The 19021-nt window shown below is 35.9% G+C and overlaps 1 protein-coding gene across 1 annotated transcript; it reads left to right on the top strand.

Moving 5' to 3' along the window:
- Nucleotides 1-17075, top strand: LOC121787015 (ABC transporter D family member 1-like). The gene is made up of 26 exons (XM_042185615.1): nucleotides 1-296; nucleotides 978-1132; nucleotides 1871-2156; nucleotides 2388-2612; nucleotides 3089-3286; nucleotides 3401-3855; nucleotides 4767-4902; nucleotides 4978-5056; nucleotides 6964-7202; nucleotides 7311-7615; nucleotides 7700-7808; nucleotides 7899-8051; nucleotides 9335-9434; nucleotides 9525-9633; nucleotides 12196-12286; nucleotides 12675-12799; nucleotides 12876-13025; nucleotides 13639-13711; nucleotides 13965-14145; nucleotides 14235-14393; nucleotides 15065-15208; nucleotides 15315-15545; nucleotides 16010-16170; nucleotides 16280-16332; nucleotides 16433-16511; nucleotides 16597-17075. The coding sequence occupies exons 2-26, from the start codon at nucleotides 1071-1073 to the stop codon at nucleotides 16681-16683; spliced, it is 3990 nt and encodes a 1329-aa protein (XP_042041549.1). The 5' UTR covers nucleotides 1-296; nucleotides 978-1070; the 3' UTR covers nucleotides 16684-17075.
- The last annotated feature ends 1946 nt before the right edge of the window (nucleotides 17076-19021 follow it).

Genomic DNA, 19021 nt, shown 5'->3' with positions numbered 1-19021 from the left:
TTAAAAGATTTGCCTTCAAAGTTCATACCCTTTCTCTCTCTTTCCCCAAAACCATAATTCCTCTCTCCCAAAACACCTTTCTGGTTTAATTTAATACGGCTTGCGTAGTTCGTTACACACACCAACCAGCTACTCGTATACCTACGCAAATTTAGGCATCTTGTTTTCTACGATTTAGCTCACTGAATGTCGTTCCTTGATTGATTGTTTGCAAACTCAAGTCTACACCGATTTGATTCAGTGTTTGCCGACGGAAAAGAGAGCAGCGGCGCACCTTTTACTGGTTGAATTTTAAGGTTAGCTGCTCGTAGCTAGCTTAGATGAATTTTCTACTGTTCTTCTTTTATCCGGAAATGATGAATTAGCCGTTGTTTGTCAAAGAAGAGTGGAATGATATTGATTTGTTGAATTTTTGTAGGTGCTATTGATTAATTAGTTAGCAAACAAGTATACCTGTGAACTGGCGATTAATAGGATCTGTATATTATACTACTAATCAAGTTAGCTTAGGTTTGATTAAGCGAGTAAGTTTATGAGCTGTCTATGAATTTAGTATTAAGGTTTGACACTCAAACTTAACACCGAATTAGAAAACCTAGTGTAAAATGATGGAAATGAGGCTACAGCGAGGGAATTTTTGAGGAGGGTGACTATGGGACTATATTGCATACAACAGCATCTAATGATATGGTGATGATATAATTATTTTTCCAATAATAAATCTGATGCAAAGTTTATGAGGTATTGTTTGAAATTCTTGCTTCTCCCTTAAGTGCCATAGCCATGTGTCAAAACGAAAAAGGATATTCTGATTTTGGATTTACTTGTTAAGATGACATATCAGGTCGCTAAAGGTGAACTCACTGCTAATATGTATTGATTCCGTGAGCTGTGATTAACTGCATAAATTGTAGGGTGCGTGATTGTTTGTATAAAATTTATTTTATCTTGTGTTGTGATAGTTTTAAACTCATCAGGTATGAGAACATAAAACAATCTTTATCACCACCTCAAGAAGGCAGATCTTCGGTCGTTGACATTTGTTTATCTGCTTGAGGTTGCCTTCAAACATGCCTTCTCTTCAGCTTCTACAGCTGACTAAACATGGTCGTGGCCTTCTGTCCTCAAGAAGGTAAATAATCTTTACTTACTTTGAGTATGAAATAGATAATTATCTGTTATATTGCACTATTGCAGTAATATTAATGTTTTGTGTATCTGGAAGTATTGAAATAAAAGTACTGATAAAGTGAATGAAAATGATGAGACACAACCACAAGGGGGAAAGACTATTTAGTAAATTAGATCCCAGACAACAAAGAATGGAGAGGGAACTTTTGCATTCTTGATAGTTGTGTTACTGAGTTGGTGAAAAACATCCGGTAGCTCCAAAGGCAGTGGTATGTGTGATTAGTAACGCATGATGCCAATCTGCCACTCTTCCCAATCTCGAATATCTGGAAAACTGTATCTGCAGATTTAAACTACTCAGTGTTGAATCAATGTATTCATCCATGAGGTAAAATTTTCCTAGTGCATGGATGGTTAATACTCAATGCATGTGACATAGATACATACCCACTATTTAAATTTGTTTCCTTCCGGACACCTATATGAAAGAGGAAGGACCAGCACGCATGGAAAATGCTGAGTAAACAGCAAGTGTTACATTTAGTTTATCTTTCATAATAAAAGAATAGACATAGCCATGCATCACATTTCTCTTTATTACCTTTTTACTCTCTTTCCCTAGGAGGATTTGCTCTTGCAGGGAACTGTTTTTTGATATCGAATCTTCTCATCAGTGATTGTCACTGCTATTTTGCTTATGCATTTTGCACTTGGCTTATACACATGTTTTTTATTGCAGGAAAGCTCTACTACTTGCCACTAGTATTGTAGCTGTTGGTGGAACTGCTGCAGCTGCATATGTGCAGTCGCGAAATAGCTCTAGAAGGCACAATTCTTTTGGTAATTCCAACGGAGTGGAGGATATTGAAAATGAACAAGACCAGTTGATTGAAAATGATAGGAATGTCAGAACGAGTAAGCAGAGGAGAGGGACTTTGAGGTCTCTCCAGGTTTTGGTGGCTATTCTGTTATCTCGTATGGGGCGAATGGGTGCACTAGATATTTTATCGTTGCTGGCTATAGCGGTAAAGTTTTCCACTCAAGAGAGGAAAAATTTGATTTATAGACATTTCATAATTGTTAGGGTTTCTTGTCTTTAGTTGTTAAACTTTTCATTTGCCAAAGTGGCATATGTAATAATTGTCATCGAATTTATGTATTACCATAGAGCTTTCCTTACATTGTTCCTTAATGTGGTGTTGGCCCACTGAATCAGTTACATCAGTTGTCTTGATGCTTGCTTTCTGAATTTCCAGGTCTCTAGAACTGCTGTAAGCAACAGATTAGCTAAAGTTCAAGGTTTCCTGTTCCGTTCTGTTTTTCTCCGGCGTGTTCCAGCATTTCTGCGTCTTATTATTGAAAATATTTTGCTTTGTTTCCTCCTGTCAACACTGAATTCCACCTCCAAGTATATAACAGGGACTCTAAGTTTACGGTTCCGTAAAGTCTTGACAAAGCTTACACATGCACAATATTTTCAGGTAATTTCAGTACAGCTTATATAACAGGATGGCTGCATGGTATATGTGTTTTCCACTTGCTCCATTTGTTAATATTAAATTTTATCTCTGCTAAGACTTAAGAAGTAAGAGTAGCACTTGATGATCCAAATTAGCCTAGTGAAATATTGGTTTTGGGACATGGTACATATCTACCAGATTTTTATATGTTTTATGTTATTCTTTCTTGTATTCACACTAGTTTTACTCACTAATTAGTTGTCCAATAAGTTTACGTGTGGCTGTAATTTCTCTGGCTTTCTGCAAATGAAGTCTCCCCGTTTGTTATTTAGTGGATGACCGGGACGTATATTGCATAACCACATGAAATTTTTTCTTCCCCATTATGATTGAGATACATCTTTTGAACCACTGTATCCTTGATGTTCAAATGTATGCATAGTGAGAAGTGGTTTAAACTCTATTCAATCTAATTATTATTGATTTTATACATTTAGAATATGGTGTACTACAAGATGTCTCATGTCGATGGCCGAATAAGCAACCCTGAGCAGCGAATTGCCAGTGATATACCAAGGTTTTGTTCTGAGCTGAGTGATCTTGTACAAGAGGATCTAATTGCTGTTACAGATGGGGTGCTTTATACTTGGCGTCTATGTTCATATGCAAGCCCCAAATACATTTTCTGGATACTGGTGGGAACTTCTCAACGTATTTCTATGTGCTACATGTTTTCTTAATACTGCAATCATTGTCTTCTCTCAAATTATTGAGCTTCCTTCGTCTTTTTGTATGTTGTCATTTTGTAGGCTTACGTGTTGGGGGCAGGGGCCACAATTAGGAATTTCTCTCCTGCATTTGGAAAGCTCATGTCCAAAGAACAGCAGCTTGAAGGTGAATATAGGCAGTTGCATTCACGGTTAAGGACCCATGCAGAAAGCATTGCACTCTATGGAGGAGAAAAGAGAGAAGAGTTTCACATCCAGAAGAAGTTTGAAAATCTTGTTAGGCACATGAGGGTTGTTCTTCATGATCATTGGTGGTTTGGCATGATTCAGGATTTCTTACTCAAGTATCTTGGTGCTACTGTTGCTGTTATCTTGATTATCGAGCCCTTTTTCTCTGGAAATCTCAGACCCGACTCTTCTACCTTGGGACGCGCAGAGATGCTGAGCAACTTGAGATATCATACAAGTGTTATAATTTCACTATTTCAGTCACTGGGAACTCTTTCTATAAGTTCGAGGCGCCTTAATCGCCTGAGGTATTTCTTGTTTAACTCTTAGTCAGTTTCTAATGTAATTCATCTTAGAGGACCCCTGAAAATGTTATTTCATGGTGCACAAGTTAAACTGTCTTTATTGCTTTGAATTATTAGATTGTTACTTTGGCATCTCCATTTTGTAATCGCTACCATCTTCTTCCTAGTAAATCTTCATTTTTGTGGGAAGAGCTAGTGATAATTAGGGGAAGCCATCGTTTAGCACTTTGGTAATAAGCTTTAACTAGTTTAATTTCTAAACCTAACCTTTCAAGCCTTGGTATTTAGTACTAGTACTAGTATTTACTAAAAAGCTAAAGAAATAGGCCTTTTTGGTACTTTTGAATTTATTTGATATACTCAAGGATTTGTGACCAGTCAATGCAGAGTTTGATGGTAATATGTTTCTAAACAAAGCTATAAGATATAAAGGTGTTGTCAATTAGTTATCTTTATTCGTGTTTGATCACTTGGTTTAGACCAGCAATTTGTATTTCATAATTATTTTGTGTAGCATCAAGTATCAACTGCTTCAGATGGGGGTGGTTCCTAGTGCAAAGGGACATTGGTAATCTCTCAATGTGTCAAATTTAAGATGCATTGTTGCACACTAAAGTCTCTGAAGATGAATTATTGTATTTTTCATGATTGATAGTTAAGATTTCTGACTCGAAATCCTCAAAATTTTTTATTGACTTATGATTCATATGTCTAATGGACGTTGTTAGTGCTTCACGAGATGTTTCTGGATTAGGTTGATAAAGATAAGCTACTTTTTTGTAGCTAGATGCTCGAGATTTTCTTTGTCAGCTGTGGATGTGGCGCCATTGTATTATTATTTTGGTTGAGCTACTATGCTAGTTAAACTATATTCCACGTTATTATGTAGACTAATTTGTTCTTTTGATATGCAGTGGTTACGCAGATCGTATACATGAACTCATGGGTATATCTAGAGAGCTAGCCACACGAGATGCATCTTCTCAACAGCCTGATGGGCATAGGAACTATGTTAGTGAGGCTAATTATATCGAGTTTGATGGTGTCAAGGTAGCAAAAATATTTGGCATTTCATTTCCTTATTCTTCTCATCCTGCCAGCCTCAAAGCACATATTATGTTTCAGGTTGTTACTCCAACTGGCAATGTATTGGTGGAGGATTTGACTCTAAGGGTTGAATCTGGATCGAATCTTTTAATAACTGGTAGGTTTTGTTGGTCTATTGTGTCTTTTTAATAGTTCAGTACATAGTTATATTAATCTACATGTCTTGGCTCATCTAAAAGTATACTTATTCCATTTCAATAAAACTAGAAATGACAAGAAAATACATACTGAGGTGATTGAAGAAAAGCATTTGTCTCATTCATTCTTTGGGTTGCAAAAGGGAATCGATAGAATGTTAAGGGTAACGATCCTTAACGTTCGAATTCCACACACAATCAAGAAACGAGAGCCGTCGTTGTCGAGCGCCCAAGCGTTTGGGTCGGCGACGTGAACGGCGGAGGGGCGGCTGAGCGCGAGTCGTGCTCGTCGGCAGCCTAAACGAAGGTTTCTTGATGCACTTATGTGAGCCAAATAATTAAGATATGCTAAATCCCTATAATATCTAAATAGAATAATAATAATAATAATAATAATAATAATAATAATAGAAGACTCGTATCAACTCCCCCACGGTTAAAATCCACCTTGTCCTCAAGGTGGAAACCACGAAGCAAGGACGAGAGTTGAAAGCAAAAGCTTTGGAGAGAAGTCTCCTCCTGGATTAAACGCATACCGAACAACTGAACTTCTCCCTTCCTCACCTCCACCAAAAATTAACAAAAGCGGACGAATGTGGTGGTGATGGTGGTGCTGCGGAGGGTGTGCTGAATGATTCCGTCGGGCAGCGGTGTGGCTAGTTGCTGTGCGCGGGTGGATTCCCGTCGGGTAGCGACGTAGCTATGGTTCGATCGGTGTTGTGGAGGGTGAGCTCACGATGAAAGCACCAGTTGTTAAGGGTAACCCTTAACGTTCGAATTCCACACACAATCAAGAAACGAGAGCCGTCGTTGTCGAGCGCCCAAGCGTTTGGGTCGGCGACGTGAACGGCGGAGGGGCGGCTGAGCCCGAGTCGTGCTCGTCGGCAGCCTAAACGAAGGTTTCTTGATGCACAATTTATGTGAGCCAAATAATTAATTTCATAGGTTCCTCCATTGAATGAGAGACTCTACACATATTTATAATATATGTGGATACAATATGGAAAGATATGCTAAATCCCTATAATATCCAAACAAAATAATAATAATAGAAGACTCGTATCATAGAACCTGTACTAATTTATTTGGTTGGGGTTTGAGAAAATCAAACGAGGTAGATATTAGAAATGGACCACTTACCCCTTAAAAGGCCTTATAAGGGGGAGGGTTATCTAAACTTATATAGGTGAGTTAGGATCGTTACCAAGTCGATGTGGGACAAGAATTATGAATTTTAACACGCCCCCTCACGTGTGGGCCGGAATGACACATCGGACTTCCATCTCGTGGGTAGGCAAGAGAAGAGATAAAGAGATATAATCCATCATCGACTTGGGCCCGCTCTGATACCATATTAGAAATGGACCACTTACCCTTTAAAAGGTATCCACACTTATATAGGTGAGCTAGGATCGTTACCAAGTCGATGTGGGACAAGAATTATGAATTTTAACAGTAGGGAATTATTTTGTTTTATATTTTTAACTGAATAGTGACCAAATGGTTTAAAACCGAACCAAACTGACCAAATTTACTCCAGTTTGGTTCGGTCAATTTTTGCGCACCCTTCTTAAATTAGTAGATACTCATGTTACTGCTAAGTGGTAGTGTAAGCGATACTGAAATGAGATTAAAGGAGTCACATACTTTCGGTGCTTTGTTATATGGAGAATGTATGGCCTGAACCCTTAAGAGGATCATTATTGTTTTTTGGGTTTTAATAAACACCATAATCTAGCCACCTTTAGTTATATATACATAAATCCCACTTTCCTATCTGATGGAAGGATCAAATGCTTAATTTTTCTGGAGTATATTTCATGGATGAATTTGTATTTGTACTAATATAAATTCGGTGTATTTTAAGGTCCAAATGGAAGTGGAAAAAGCTCCCTCTTTCGAGTGTTGGGTGGTCTGTGGCCGTTGATATCTGGTCATATCGTGAAACCTGGAGTTGGTTCTGATTTAAATAAGGAGATTTTCTATGTACCACAAAGACCTTATACGGCAGTGGGAACTCTGCGCGATCAGCTAATTTATCCTCTGACAGCAGATCAGGAGGTTGAACCCCTTACAGAAAATGAAATGGCAGAGTTACTTAAAAATGTGAGATTCTTCTAAAGTATATGTTCTCCAATTATTTGTAGTCGTACAGTCCTGATGCTTCCACGCTCAGTAAAACTTGGTTTTGATTGAGTATTATTTTTGGTTTAGGTGGATCTTGAGTATCTGCTAGACCGCTACCCATCTGAGAAGGAGGTTAATTGGGGTGATGAATTGTCTTTAGGAGAGCAACAGAGATTGGGAATGGCTCGTCTCTTTTACCATAAGCCTAAATTTGCTATTCTAGATGAATGCACAAGTGCTGTGACTACTGATATGGAAGAACGTTTCTGTGCTAAAGTTCGAGCAATGGGTACCTCATGCATCACAATTTCTCATCGCCCTGCATTAGTCGCCTTTCATGATGTTGTCCTATCTCTGGACGGTGAAGGAGGCTGGAGTGTCCATTACAAAAGGTAGGACCTTTGAATTAGATATTCCAGTTCCAGTGTTAAGAGTGCAGTTCTCCTCTACATTTACAAAATTGCATCCATTTGTAGGGCTCAGTCTCCAGCTCTTACAGAATCTGAAATTGTTAGAAGAAGAAGTTTTGATACAGAGCGCCAAAGTGATGCTATGACTGTCCAACGTGCATTTGCTAATACTAAGGTTTCTTTCACATATTCTTCTGATTTCTTTTAAATTATTATTTAGATGCACCCCCTTGTTATTGAAATTTACTTTGAATATCGTTGCCAGGAACCTGCATTTTCTGCTTCTAGGTCACATTCTTCACAGTTGCTAGCAGCATCTCTTAGTGAAGGAGATGACTATTTGCCTTCTGATTTTCCTCAGCTGCAAATTGTTCCAAGGATTTTACCTCTCAGAGTAGCTTCGATGTTTAAGATACTAGTAAGCACTCATTACTACTGAAGCTGTTTTAGTTGATCATTTTCAATTTGTGACCTTTGATATCTGCTATCTCTGAACTATATTCTAAATTATGTATAGTAGATATGAAATTGATTACCTTCAGTCATATTTATCAAGTTTTACTAGAGATGCTACATTAACTTAATTGGGGAACCCTGGGACGCCCTCAACTCAGGTTGGGAATCTCCGAAACCCTATAAAAATAGGGCAGGCAGGAACGAGTCTCACCCCAACCCCCAAGTCACCCTGTTCTGGTTCTTATTATTGTTATTATTATAGTAAGTGCTACTACTATTACATCTAGCCTTTATTTGAAACTATAATAGCATGAATATTTCAAAGTTATTGATAAATAATTCAAAGCTTAAATGATAATGATTAATTGCATTTTTGTTATAATTTTGAATTAACTTGGAATTTAATTATCTCATGGTGCAAAACAAATTTTGATCACCAGCCACTTTTTTGATTTAATGTCTTTTTAGCTTTAGTGATGCCGGTGACAGACTTTTAATAGTGAGATAAGATGCTAGTTTTGGAAAGCGTGAAGCCAAGGTGTTATTCCCTCATTTTCGTTTCATCGTTTTCCTCCCGATCTTTTCACCTTCTACGTATTCAAAGTGTCAAATCAAAGGAAGTAAACAAAATGCTTGAATAAGAAAGAAACAAAAGGAAATATATCAAATATAATACGAAATTTGTTTGGTTCTTGTGCAGCACATATTTCAAATTTGATTGTTGCTTAGGGTAGCAGTCCTTCCAACCTAGCCTTTTTAATGAGGTTCTTTTTCTCTTTGAAGTTCCTTAAGAGGTTGTGTTGAATTTCTGTGTTTCATGACATTGTCATTAATTTATAATGTTGGAACTTGCCGTCCAAAGTGCATAAATGATTGTTGGCATAAATTTTGTACTAATGGCTTAACAAATGGTGATTAAAAGCCGACAAATGCGAACACTGGTAGTGCTTACAAAAAAGTATCTAGGAGATTTAATTTTACATTTCCATTATTTTTCAAAATGTGCGTGAGGAGAGTTGAGGAAAATCACAGATATGATAAAAGTTGTGGTTAGAATGTTAATACTTTAGATTTTAAAATGTTTTTTCCCTACGTTCTGATAAGAATCTGATACCTGAAAACACTTAAAACTGCAATCAGTATTGGAAATTTTTTGGAAACACCTACTTGTAAGCGAATTTCTCTGGCTACATTTTATTATCTTATTGTTTATATATACTGCACTTGCTGACCTATTAGCTTTAGGTACCCACAGTGCTCGATAAGCAGGGCGCACAACTGCTTGCAGTTGCCATATTAGTGTTATCCAGGACCTGGATATCAGATCGCATTGCTTCTTTGAATGGTATATCTTTGTTTTATAATATTGTTTTTTCTTCTTGCGCTGTTAATAAAAAAATATGCATGTATAATATTTACACATCAATTATCTCAGGGACAACTGTAAAATTTGTCCTGGAACAAGATAAGGCTGCCTTCATCAAGTTGATCGGTGTTAGCGTTCTTCAAAGTGCTGCATCCTCGTTTGTTGCCCCATCATTGAGGTACTTACTTTTAGTATCTAAAGGAGGTGTATGCATGATGCATGATCACGTGATTAGTGTCCAATATAATTATATACTGCACGCGCACATGTACTGAGCTAAGTTGTTCCTTCTAGACTCTAGAGTATCGGAAGTTGGTTATTTGATGTCAAAGAAAATGAATTTGTTACATGAGTAAGAATATATTTGTAATCAATCTTCAATACATAAGCGTAATTTCATGGAAATCAGTAAGGGGATAGCTGGTATGTAGGAATGAAATTAAAGGAGTGGCGTGGAATAACTATAGAATTCCTATGGCTTGTAGTAATATAGTATGAATGAGATTATAATTTCCTTTTTCTTTCAACTTGAATGAATTAATAATTTTTTAAACTTAGTTTCTTGATTTTATTTTCGCAACCGATAATTAAGTAATTAATTACTGACAATGGATAAAGTTTGTTTCATATGATCAAATGCAATTTGGGATAGAACAGATAGCAGTTGTATTCTTATTCTTATTATTATTATTATTATTATTATTATTATTATTATTATTATTATTATTATTATTATTATTATTATTATTATTATTATTATTATTCTTCTTCTTATTATTATTATTCTTCTTATTATTATTATTATTATTGTTGTTGTTGTTGTTGTTGTTGTTAAATCACATTTATTTGGTGTTTTCCAATTTTTGTCTTATGTAGGCTTTAAGAAATTCAGATATCCTTCCAATAGTTTTAACACTTACTGTAAACATTTTTTATAATATCAGCTATGATTATTATTAAACTCTATGAATGGTGTTGCACCTTCAGCTTGTTCTAGATTGGAATGGGCATGAATATAGGCTCGTGCTTTTGTTTTAAGTCAATAAGTGTAGTTGTTATTGTAGAACAATAAAATATAGATATAAGCGGAAAAGTAAATAGACATAGTAGAGAAAGTATTAGTGTATTTGGTGTATCTTATTACTCAACACATGCCACATATATATAGTACAAGAGACTAAGCTAGGCTATGTCACATCACCGATATGGGACAAAATACTAATATTCTTAACACTCCCCTCAAGCGGGAACATCTATATTGTCTAGCTTGGTACAAAGTTCTCAAAAATGTTTTTCCTCAAACATCGACAGCAATAGTAGTAGCCGAAACTATAGGGCACTAGTAGTTGCAGTTGTTGCATAAGTAGAGCTGCAAGACAGAGTAGTAGTAGCTGTAGCAGAGTAGCAGCTATAGGGCATTAGTAGCAACTGTAGCAGAGTAGCAGATGCATGGTAGTTAGTATCAGCTGTAGCAGAGTAGCAGTTGGACAGGAGTTGCAACTGTAGCAGATGCAGGGTAGTAGTATCAGCTGAAGCAGAGTTGTAGGGCAGTTGTTGCAACTAGGGGTGAGCAAAAAATCCAGAAATCGAATATCTGAACTGAACCAAACCGAAATTTTGAAATTCCGTTCGGTTTTTTCGGTTTTGAAAATACAAAAATTTCGGTTCGGGCGAAGAAAAAAACCGAAAAACCGAATTATATATATATTCTATTAATTTAATATATTATATTATATATAATATATATATTCTTTTAATATATTCTACTATATAATACATATTGTATGTATTATTAATTTTATATTATATATAAATATTCTATTAGTATATATAAAATAAAATAAATTACACATACATATATATTAATATTATATTTATTTTTTCGGTTTTGTTCGGGTTTTTCGGTTTTTAAGGTTCGGTTTTCGGTTTGTTTTTTTGTTTTTTTTGGGTTCGGTTCGGTTTGGATTTTGAACTAAATTCGGTTTTTCGGTTTTGGTTCGGTTTTTTGCAAAAACCGAACCGAAACCCGAATGCACACCCCTAGTTGCAACTGTAGCAGAAGTAGCAGCGTCAGAAACCCAGTTTGGGCAGAGGAGCAGTTGTGCAATATAGTAGTGGTAGAAATCCAAATTTGGGCAGAGTAGAGCAGCAACACCGTAAACCCTAGTTTGGGCATAATAGCGCAGTAGAGCAGAACAAAACATAATTTCAATTTCGGGTAGAGTACAGTAGCGACGGAGGAGCAGAGGGGATAGTAGAGCGGGCAACGGCAGAAACCCTAATTTAGTTTTTTTTTCGGTAACCCTAATTTTCTAGAGACGGATTCGAATCCACTCTGATACCATGTAGAACAGTAAAATATAGATATAAGCGGAAAAATAAATAGACATAGTAGAGAAAGTAGTAGTGTATTTGGTGTATCTTATTACTCAACAAAGGCCTCAAGAGACTAAGCTAGGCTATGTCACATCACCGATATGGGACATAATACTAATATTCTTAACAGTTACATTACCTATGGATCTATGTAGCAGTACAGTATTAGTTGTTACTTGCACTCTTGTCGCTTCTTGAATGCAGACATTTCATTTTTTTTTCTAATTGTTAGTTATTCTTGGATAATTGTGTCTAGTGGTTGTATAAATTATGTGCTTCCTTATTAGATCAGTCAGATTTGATGCTGAAAGTTTTGGCATTGATATTATTTGCTGAATATCACTTCACCACCTCCTGTTTACAGGCACCTGACAGCTTTGCTTGCACTTGGATGGAGAATTCGCCTCACCAGGCACTTGCTTCGGAGCTACCTAAGAAAGAATGCATATTATAAGGTACTGAGTTGCGTCAGTTAATAGTGAGAAACAATACTTTTGATAAGTGTTAGAATTTGAGCAGATGTTGCATATGCACATCTTTATATTTACTGTTGAAAAGGGTGGCAAGGGAAGATGACCTGCTTTTTTCCATTAGGTAATAGTTCCACTTCCAGAATGAATTTTATATTTTTGATTTATTGTCCTGCTCCAGTTTGTAATTGCCACTAGGCAGACCCACCATCATTGTTCTATGGAACTGCTGCATTTTAACCTACATGATTTCATTTAGTACATTGGTGTTCTGTAGGTATTCCATATGGCGTGGTGTATGGAATAGTCAATTTTCTCAACATTTGTGAGAATATTTTTTCCAAATCACCTTGACATCACATGGTTGATGTAGGTATTTAACATATCACGAGCAAACATTGATGCGGATCAGAGATTAACTCAAGACTTGGAGAAGTTGACCACTGATTTGTCTGGTTTGGTCACTGGAATGGTTAAACCAACTGTTGATATACTATGGTAATTTTTCAGGAGTTTCTTATGCGGTGCACTAGTAGCTGCTTGCTTAGTTACCTATATTTTCTCTGGTTTACAGGTTCACCTGGAGAATGAAGCTACTGACTGGTCGAAGAGGAGTGGCTATTCTGTACACATACATGTTACTAGGTTTAGGATTCCTAAGGATTGTTACACCCGACTTTGGTGACCTGACTAGTCAGGAGCAACAAATGGAAGGAACTTTTAGGTGATCATATTTTCATTCTCAAAGATGCTTAGTTTGAAATGAATGATTCTGGTTCATGTTTGTCAGACATGAGTCACATGACAATATGACACAAACTCACTGGAGCAGTTGAGAATGCTTAAATTGATTCTCAGGTATTTCTTAATGGTCTAATAGTACGGAAGAAGGGGGTGTTTGGTTAGTATAGGGGGGATGTAAATATTTATGCTTTGATGCTTATAAGGAGAAGAATGGATGATCAACCACATTGGGGATATTGAGAACTATTGATGAGAACATTCTTCACCGCCAAACAACCACGTCTCATTTCTGTCCCATTCTGTTATCCTTGAACCCATTAGGCTAGCAACCCCAAACATCTTCCATTGTATGTCAGTTTCAGATTATCTGAGTGATTACTGTATATTGAGTAATAATTAACTATTATCTGCAAAATTTCTGGTCATTGTATGTCAGTTTCTGGCCATTTATGAGAAAATTTATTTGTCAGCTAGACTATTGGCTGAACTTCATGTATCAATTTGACAAAGTGGCGAACGAGAATGACTTTTCACTCAATTTTAAACCTTACTCGGTCTTTGTTTTGACCCTTATTAAATACTTTGTTTATAAGGTACATGCATGAAAGATTGCGGACACATGCTGAGTCGGTTGCCTTTTTTGGTGGTGGTTCTAGAGAGAGAGAGGTACTTGTCCTATTACCACTAGCTCTGGCAATCAGTTCACTTGATTTGTCATTTAATAAGTAAATTATTGCTACAGAGGTAGCCCATGCTTTGTTTTATCTGAAATTTCAATACGAATATCCTTGTTTCTTGTCTCTGCTTCCACTGAGAGATATCTTAGACTTAGTATCTTCTTTTGGGCAAGTATTATAGGCTTGCTTCAGGTGCTCATGTTGATTCTGGTATTTCTAATTATTCCTCTTCCTCCTTACAGATGATTGACACGAAGTTTGGAGCACTTTTTGACCATTCAATGCTACTTCTTAGGAAGAGATGGTTGTTCGGTATTATCGATGACTTCATCACAAAGCAACTTCCTCATAATGTGACTTGGGGATTGAGCTTGCTGTATGCCATGGAGCATAAGGGTGATCGAGCCTTGACTTCAACTCAAGGTGGAATCAGATTCCCTCACACTTTAAAGCTTTAGTTACTAAAATTTTGTTCTGAGAGTTTCCTCTTTTTATGGTAAATTCTATTTCAGGTGAACTGGCTCATGCCTTACGATTCTTGGCATCTGTTGTATCTCAGAGCTTTTTGGCATTTGGTGATATTCTTGAGCTGCATAGGAAATTCGTTGAGCTGTCTGGTGGTATCAACAGAATTTTTGAACTTGAAGAGCTTCTGGAAACTGATCATCATGGTTTGTATTTCATTTATTTGTCATCCATCAAATGGTATAGCCGTATAGGTGTAACTTTTTCATGTGAATGTTGTTTTCAATCAGTTTAGGGTATATATGGAAGTTTTTTTCAGCAGAAAAAGATTTTTACTAGTAATTGTTGAATAGGTTGCATGATTTCAAGAGTTGGCATGGTGTGGAATAATTTCACTTTTCTTAAACAAATGGTGGGAAAAATACAATGTGCGTCAAGATGAACTGTAATTCAAGGGGACTATTAGACGTGCGGATGAGAGTTTAGGTTAGAGTAGCTAGATAGATGTCAATCATATTAAAGCCTTCTATATAAGATTCAACTAGAGACTGGAGTTGTATTATTTAGATCTGTTGGTATCTGTTTTGTGAATTAATTGTCCCGTGTTGTGCCTTATTTTCTTGGTTGAGTTTTTTGTATCCTTTTAATAAAAAACAAATATTTATTCTGTGAAGTGTAACAAGTTTACTTAAAGGGGAGCATGGAGAATGAAGCAGATGTAAATTTTGGGGAATTAGAAAATAGGGCCTGTTATAAAGAAATGCATTTGGATAAGCATAGTACTCTAGACAGCTTTTGCTATATTTTGAGAAGAAATGCATTTGAATAAACATAGCTTTGAGGTTGTCTATCAAGCTGACATGAATGTACTTCGCAGGAAAATACAATAGCTCTAAATCTGCCGAACTCTCGGATGATATTATTTCTTTCTCCAAGGTGGATATAATTACACCAGGTCAGAAAGTTCTGGCTACACAGTTAGAGTGTGAAATTGTTCCTGGGAAAAGCCTGCTTGTTACAGGTTAGTATATATCTTCTTTCCTGTTCACTTGTTCTGTGCATAAGCCAAATTTTATGATCTGCACAATATTACTGGTGTTTATTTGTACAATTTCTTCTGTTTTAAGGTCCAAATGGAAGTGGAAAAAGTTCGATCTTCAGAGTCCTTCGAGGACTTTGGCCTGTGGTTAGCGGAAAACTCATTAAACCTTACCAAGAAGTTGATTTTAAATCCCAGTGTCGTCTTTTTTATGTGCCTCAGCGCCCATATACATGCTTAGGAACTCTCCGAGATCAAATAATATATCCGCTCTCTTGTGATGAGGCAGAGAAAAGGTTGCTACATTTAGCTGAAGAAGGTAATCTTAATTTCTTTCTATTCCTTTTCTGGCTAACTTCTTATTGGCTTTTCACACTGAGGTTTTGATATCTGTATGTTGAATCTTGTTGTGCTACAAGTAGTCACTTACATGGTATATTCTCTGCTATACCTTCTGTTCCCCCAGCAGTTATTAAAAACATATTTTTATTGTTTAAGAACTCGTATCTATTTAAAAAGTTAAATCATGTCTTCAGGCTCATATGTGGGAGTTTTCTTCCTTATTAGTTTCGTTTTTTAGTATTAAGATGTTGACCATTTGTAATTCTCATTCATTTGTGTTAAGAAAAAAAAGAGACCCATTTCAAATTTACTGAATTATTTAAAAAAATTTAAAAAGTTAAATCTTTAGTGCATGTTTGGTAGGGAAGATAACTCATCTATGTTTGGGATTCGAACAAAAATGACTCACCTAAATTGATATGTCGTGATTTCTGAATCTAGGTCAAGAATCAACTGGTGCCACAAACGTTTTGGATAAGCATCTGAGGTCTATCCTGGAGAATGTTAAATTACTATATCTCTTGGAAAGAGAAGGCGGATGGGATACTAGCCATAACTGGGAAGACATTTTATCTCTTGGGGAACAACAACGTCTAGGCATGGTACGTTAACCTTACCCACAAAGACATGTTTCAAGGATACATGCTTATTTTGAATAGTAACTTCTGGAATTGTACACAATTGTTGATGTTACTTGTACTATGTTTCAAGGCACGATTGTTCTTCCACAAGCCCCAGTTCGGTGTCTTGGATGAGTGCACCAAGTAATATATATTCTCATTCTTCCTCCTTCAGTTTCCAGAGATGAAACCTAATTATTTTCGCCATATTAACATTTTTTACCTTTTGCTAATTTATATGAAGTGCTACAAGTGTTGATGTTGAAGAGCACCTGTATAAGCTGGCAACTGAATCAGGGATTACTGTTATAACATCCTCACAGGTACAGAGAGCATCCAAGCTTTTTTCTGCATCTGCCTTATTTTGATCTTATTTATGTGGCTTATATGTATATACTATTTTGGCAGCGTCCTGCTTTGATACCATACCACTCGCTGGAGCTACGATTGATTGACGGGGAGGGTAAATGGGAGCTTCGGACAATTCAGCAGTGAGATGCTCTTCTGTGTTTTATCTAGTACACATGATATTTTGGGCTAGCAGCAACACTTTTCAGCACAAGGACATGATGGAAATTCGAGCAAACCTGAAAAGTGGCAGCCCTCTCTCATGGTTGAAGCCAAATCGGATTATACAGAGTTATTATTGTGAATCAAATAATGATACAAAATTAGAGCATATAATATACATGTCTTTAAATTAATTTTCTGATTTTGTTGGTGGTTATTTTGGTGGATGGGGTAGATGACTGCAGAAATATAGTTAGAGTGAACGAACTTTGTAAAGTGACAGTGGTTGATGGATAATCATCTAAGTTCTGTTGTAATATCTTATAATCAATCAATTTATAGGCCCTGGTGTAATAAAGCTGCCTTCTGAACTGTAATGTACCGTGTCGTCGTTCCGTTAGACATATTGGTGCACTTTGAATATTTCATATCCCTTTAGCTAAAGGGATATCATATGTTTTCTCTATTTCTTGGAGTTGGAACTGAAAGAAGCATATTCTTAGTTGTGTGGTGCATCTTGATGCATGCTGTGATATCAAGAGTTGATGATCAGATCAGGTAGTGGGAACCTTATTGGTTGATGACTGTGTGTTGTGTGTGTAATATATGCAGGCAGGAAATGCAATATTTACTCCCTGTGTGGTTATTCTAGCTTTACTATCCAATCTTCTTATGTTAGTGTTTCAAGATTGAGATATTCATTAGTTTTAATATTACATGTTACAATAATTCTCTTAGTTGTTTTACAGTTAGATCTGGGATAGTGATGGCCAATTCTAAGCATATTCATATTATACGACCACCTTTTTAATCTCCAATAGTAGATTGCCTCTTTAAATGCTGAAAGTTATAAATATATATATTTTGTTTATTTGCTAATGAGTAATGAGTCCCCCTATAGTTGTAACGGCTCCAATAGTACTGTAGATAACACACTCAAATATTAATTATAAAGTAACTTATTTATGAAATTCTCTTTGTCAAAGTGAATCCTAATTATAGTTACTAGTTAGTGAATGGAAGAACCTAACTATAAAGAGAAGTTTTTGCTTAGCAACATTTTTACGAAACATATAGAGAAGTTTTTGTTAGATGAAATATCTCTTCAGCAAGCAACAAATGAGTACAACTTTTCTGATTTGAACGTTTCACTTATATAAATGGTCTCAGGGGCGGACGCAGAAAATTGTCATTGTAGGGGCTATATATTCAAATTTTATGTGAGATAATAATTTTCTTATATTTTGTCATTTTGGTAGGGGCTTTTATACATTAATTCACACAAAATAGTAACAAAATTATAATATTATACAACTAAAAAATAAAATAAAAGGTTTGGGAAGGGCTTAAGCCCTCCCTTAGGTTATGTGTGTCCGCCAATAAAATGGACACATTACTTTGATTCACGATGCATCGTTTATATTTTTTCTATATATCACGGAAATATTAATGTCACTACCGCATTCCATATTAATGAAAAAAAATGAAAAGCGAGAATTTCTATATCTTGATAAATCCACTTAAACCAGACATCGCAGTGAATTTTTAATCCCTTTTTGTTCTTTCCTATATAAAGAGAAGTAAAAAAACTGATTTGCAACCTAATGCATTGCATGCATGGATCCACCTTGCTTATTGTGACACTTATTCTATTAGTGTCACAATAGCTATGATATTATGCACCTTCCACATTAATATTTTGCATACATGATGAATAGTTAAATCATCTATCAACACACTAACTATAGTTATTCCCTAATTGGTTGGTGACTATGTAAAAAGTGTGTATAATTTTCAATAGCATTATTTACTCATTTGTGCTAATCCTTTATTCATGAATCTCACATGTGATTTCTTCTATTTTTTAATGTTTTATTCTTTCTGCATTTCAATCTAGTGAACTCAGATAACCACATCTGCATAATTTCATTGGTTCTCCCTTAGCTGGTCCTAGCTTTACTTCTGTGCCTAGTGTTTCAAGATTGAGATCTTGTGGATTTTATGAATTTTAATATTAGTACTATCTATGCAATAATGCCTATTAGTTGTTTAAAATTAAGATACTGATGGTCAATTTCATATTTATATTTATCCTACCTTTTTACTCTCAATAGTGAAGCTGGCTCTTCTAAAATGCAAAAAGTCACAAAATATATGTTTTGTTTATTTGCTAATGAGTCCTCCATATTTAGTACTCTATATTTTTCTTCCAATTACTTGCTCACTGTTATTCTTGATCACTGATCAGTAATTAAATATCAGTTTAAATCATAAATTATATACGTCCTAATTAAATCCAAACATTTCCTAAATTGTCGATACT

The sequence above is a fragment of the Salvia splendens genome, chromosome 22, assembly GCF_004379255.2.
Source record: "Salvia splendens isolate huo1 chromosome 22, SspV2, whole genome shotgun sequence".
Classification (NCBI taxonomy): domain Eukaryota; kingdom Viridiplantae; phylum Streptophyta; class Magnoliopsida; order Lamiales; family Lamiaceae; genus Salvia; species Salvia splendens.
Note: the sequence above shows the minus strand (reverse complement) of the source record. Positions and strands in the feature narration are given on the sequence as shown.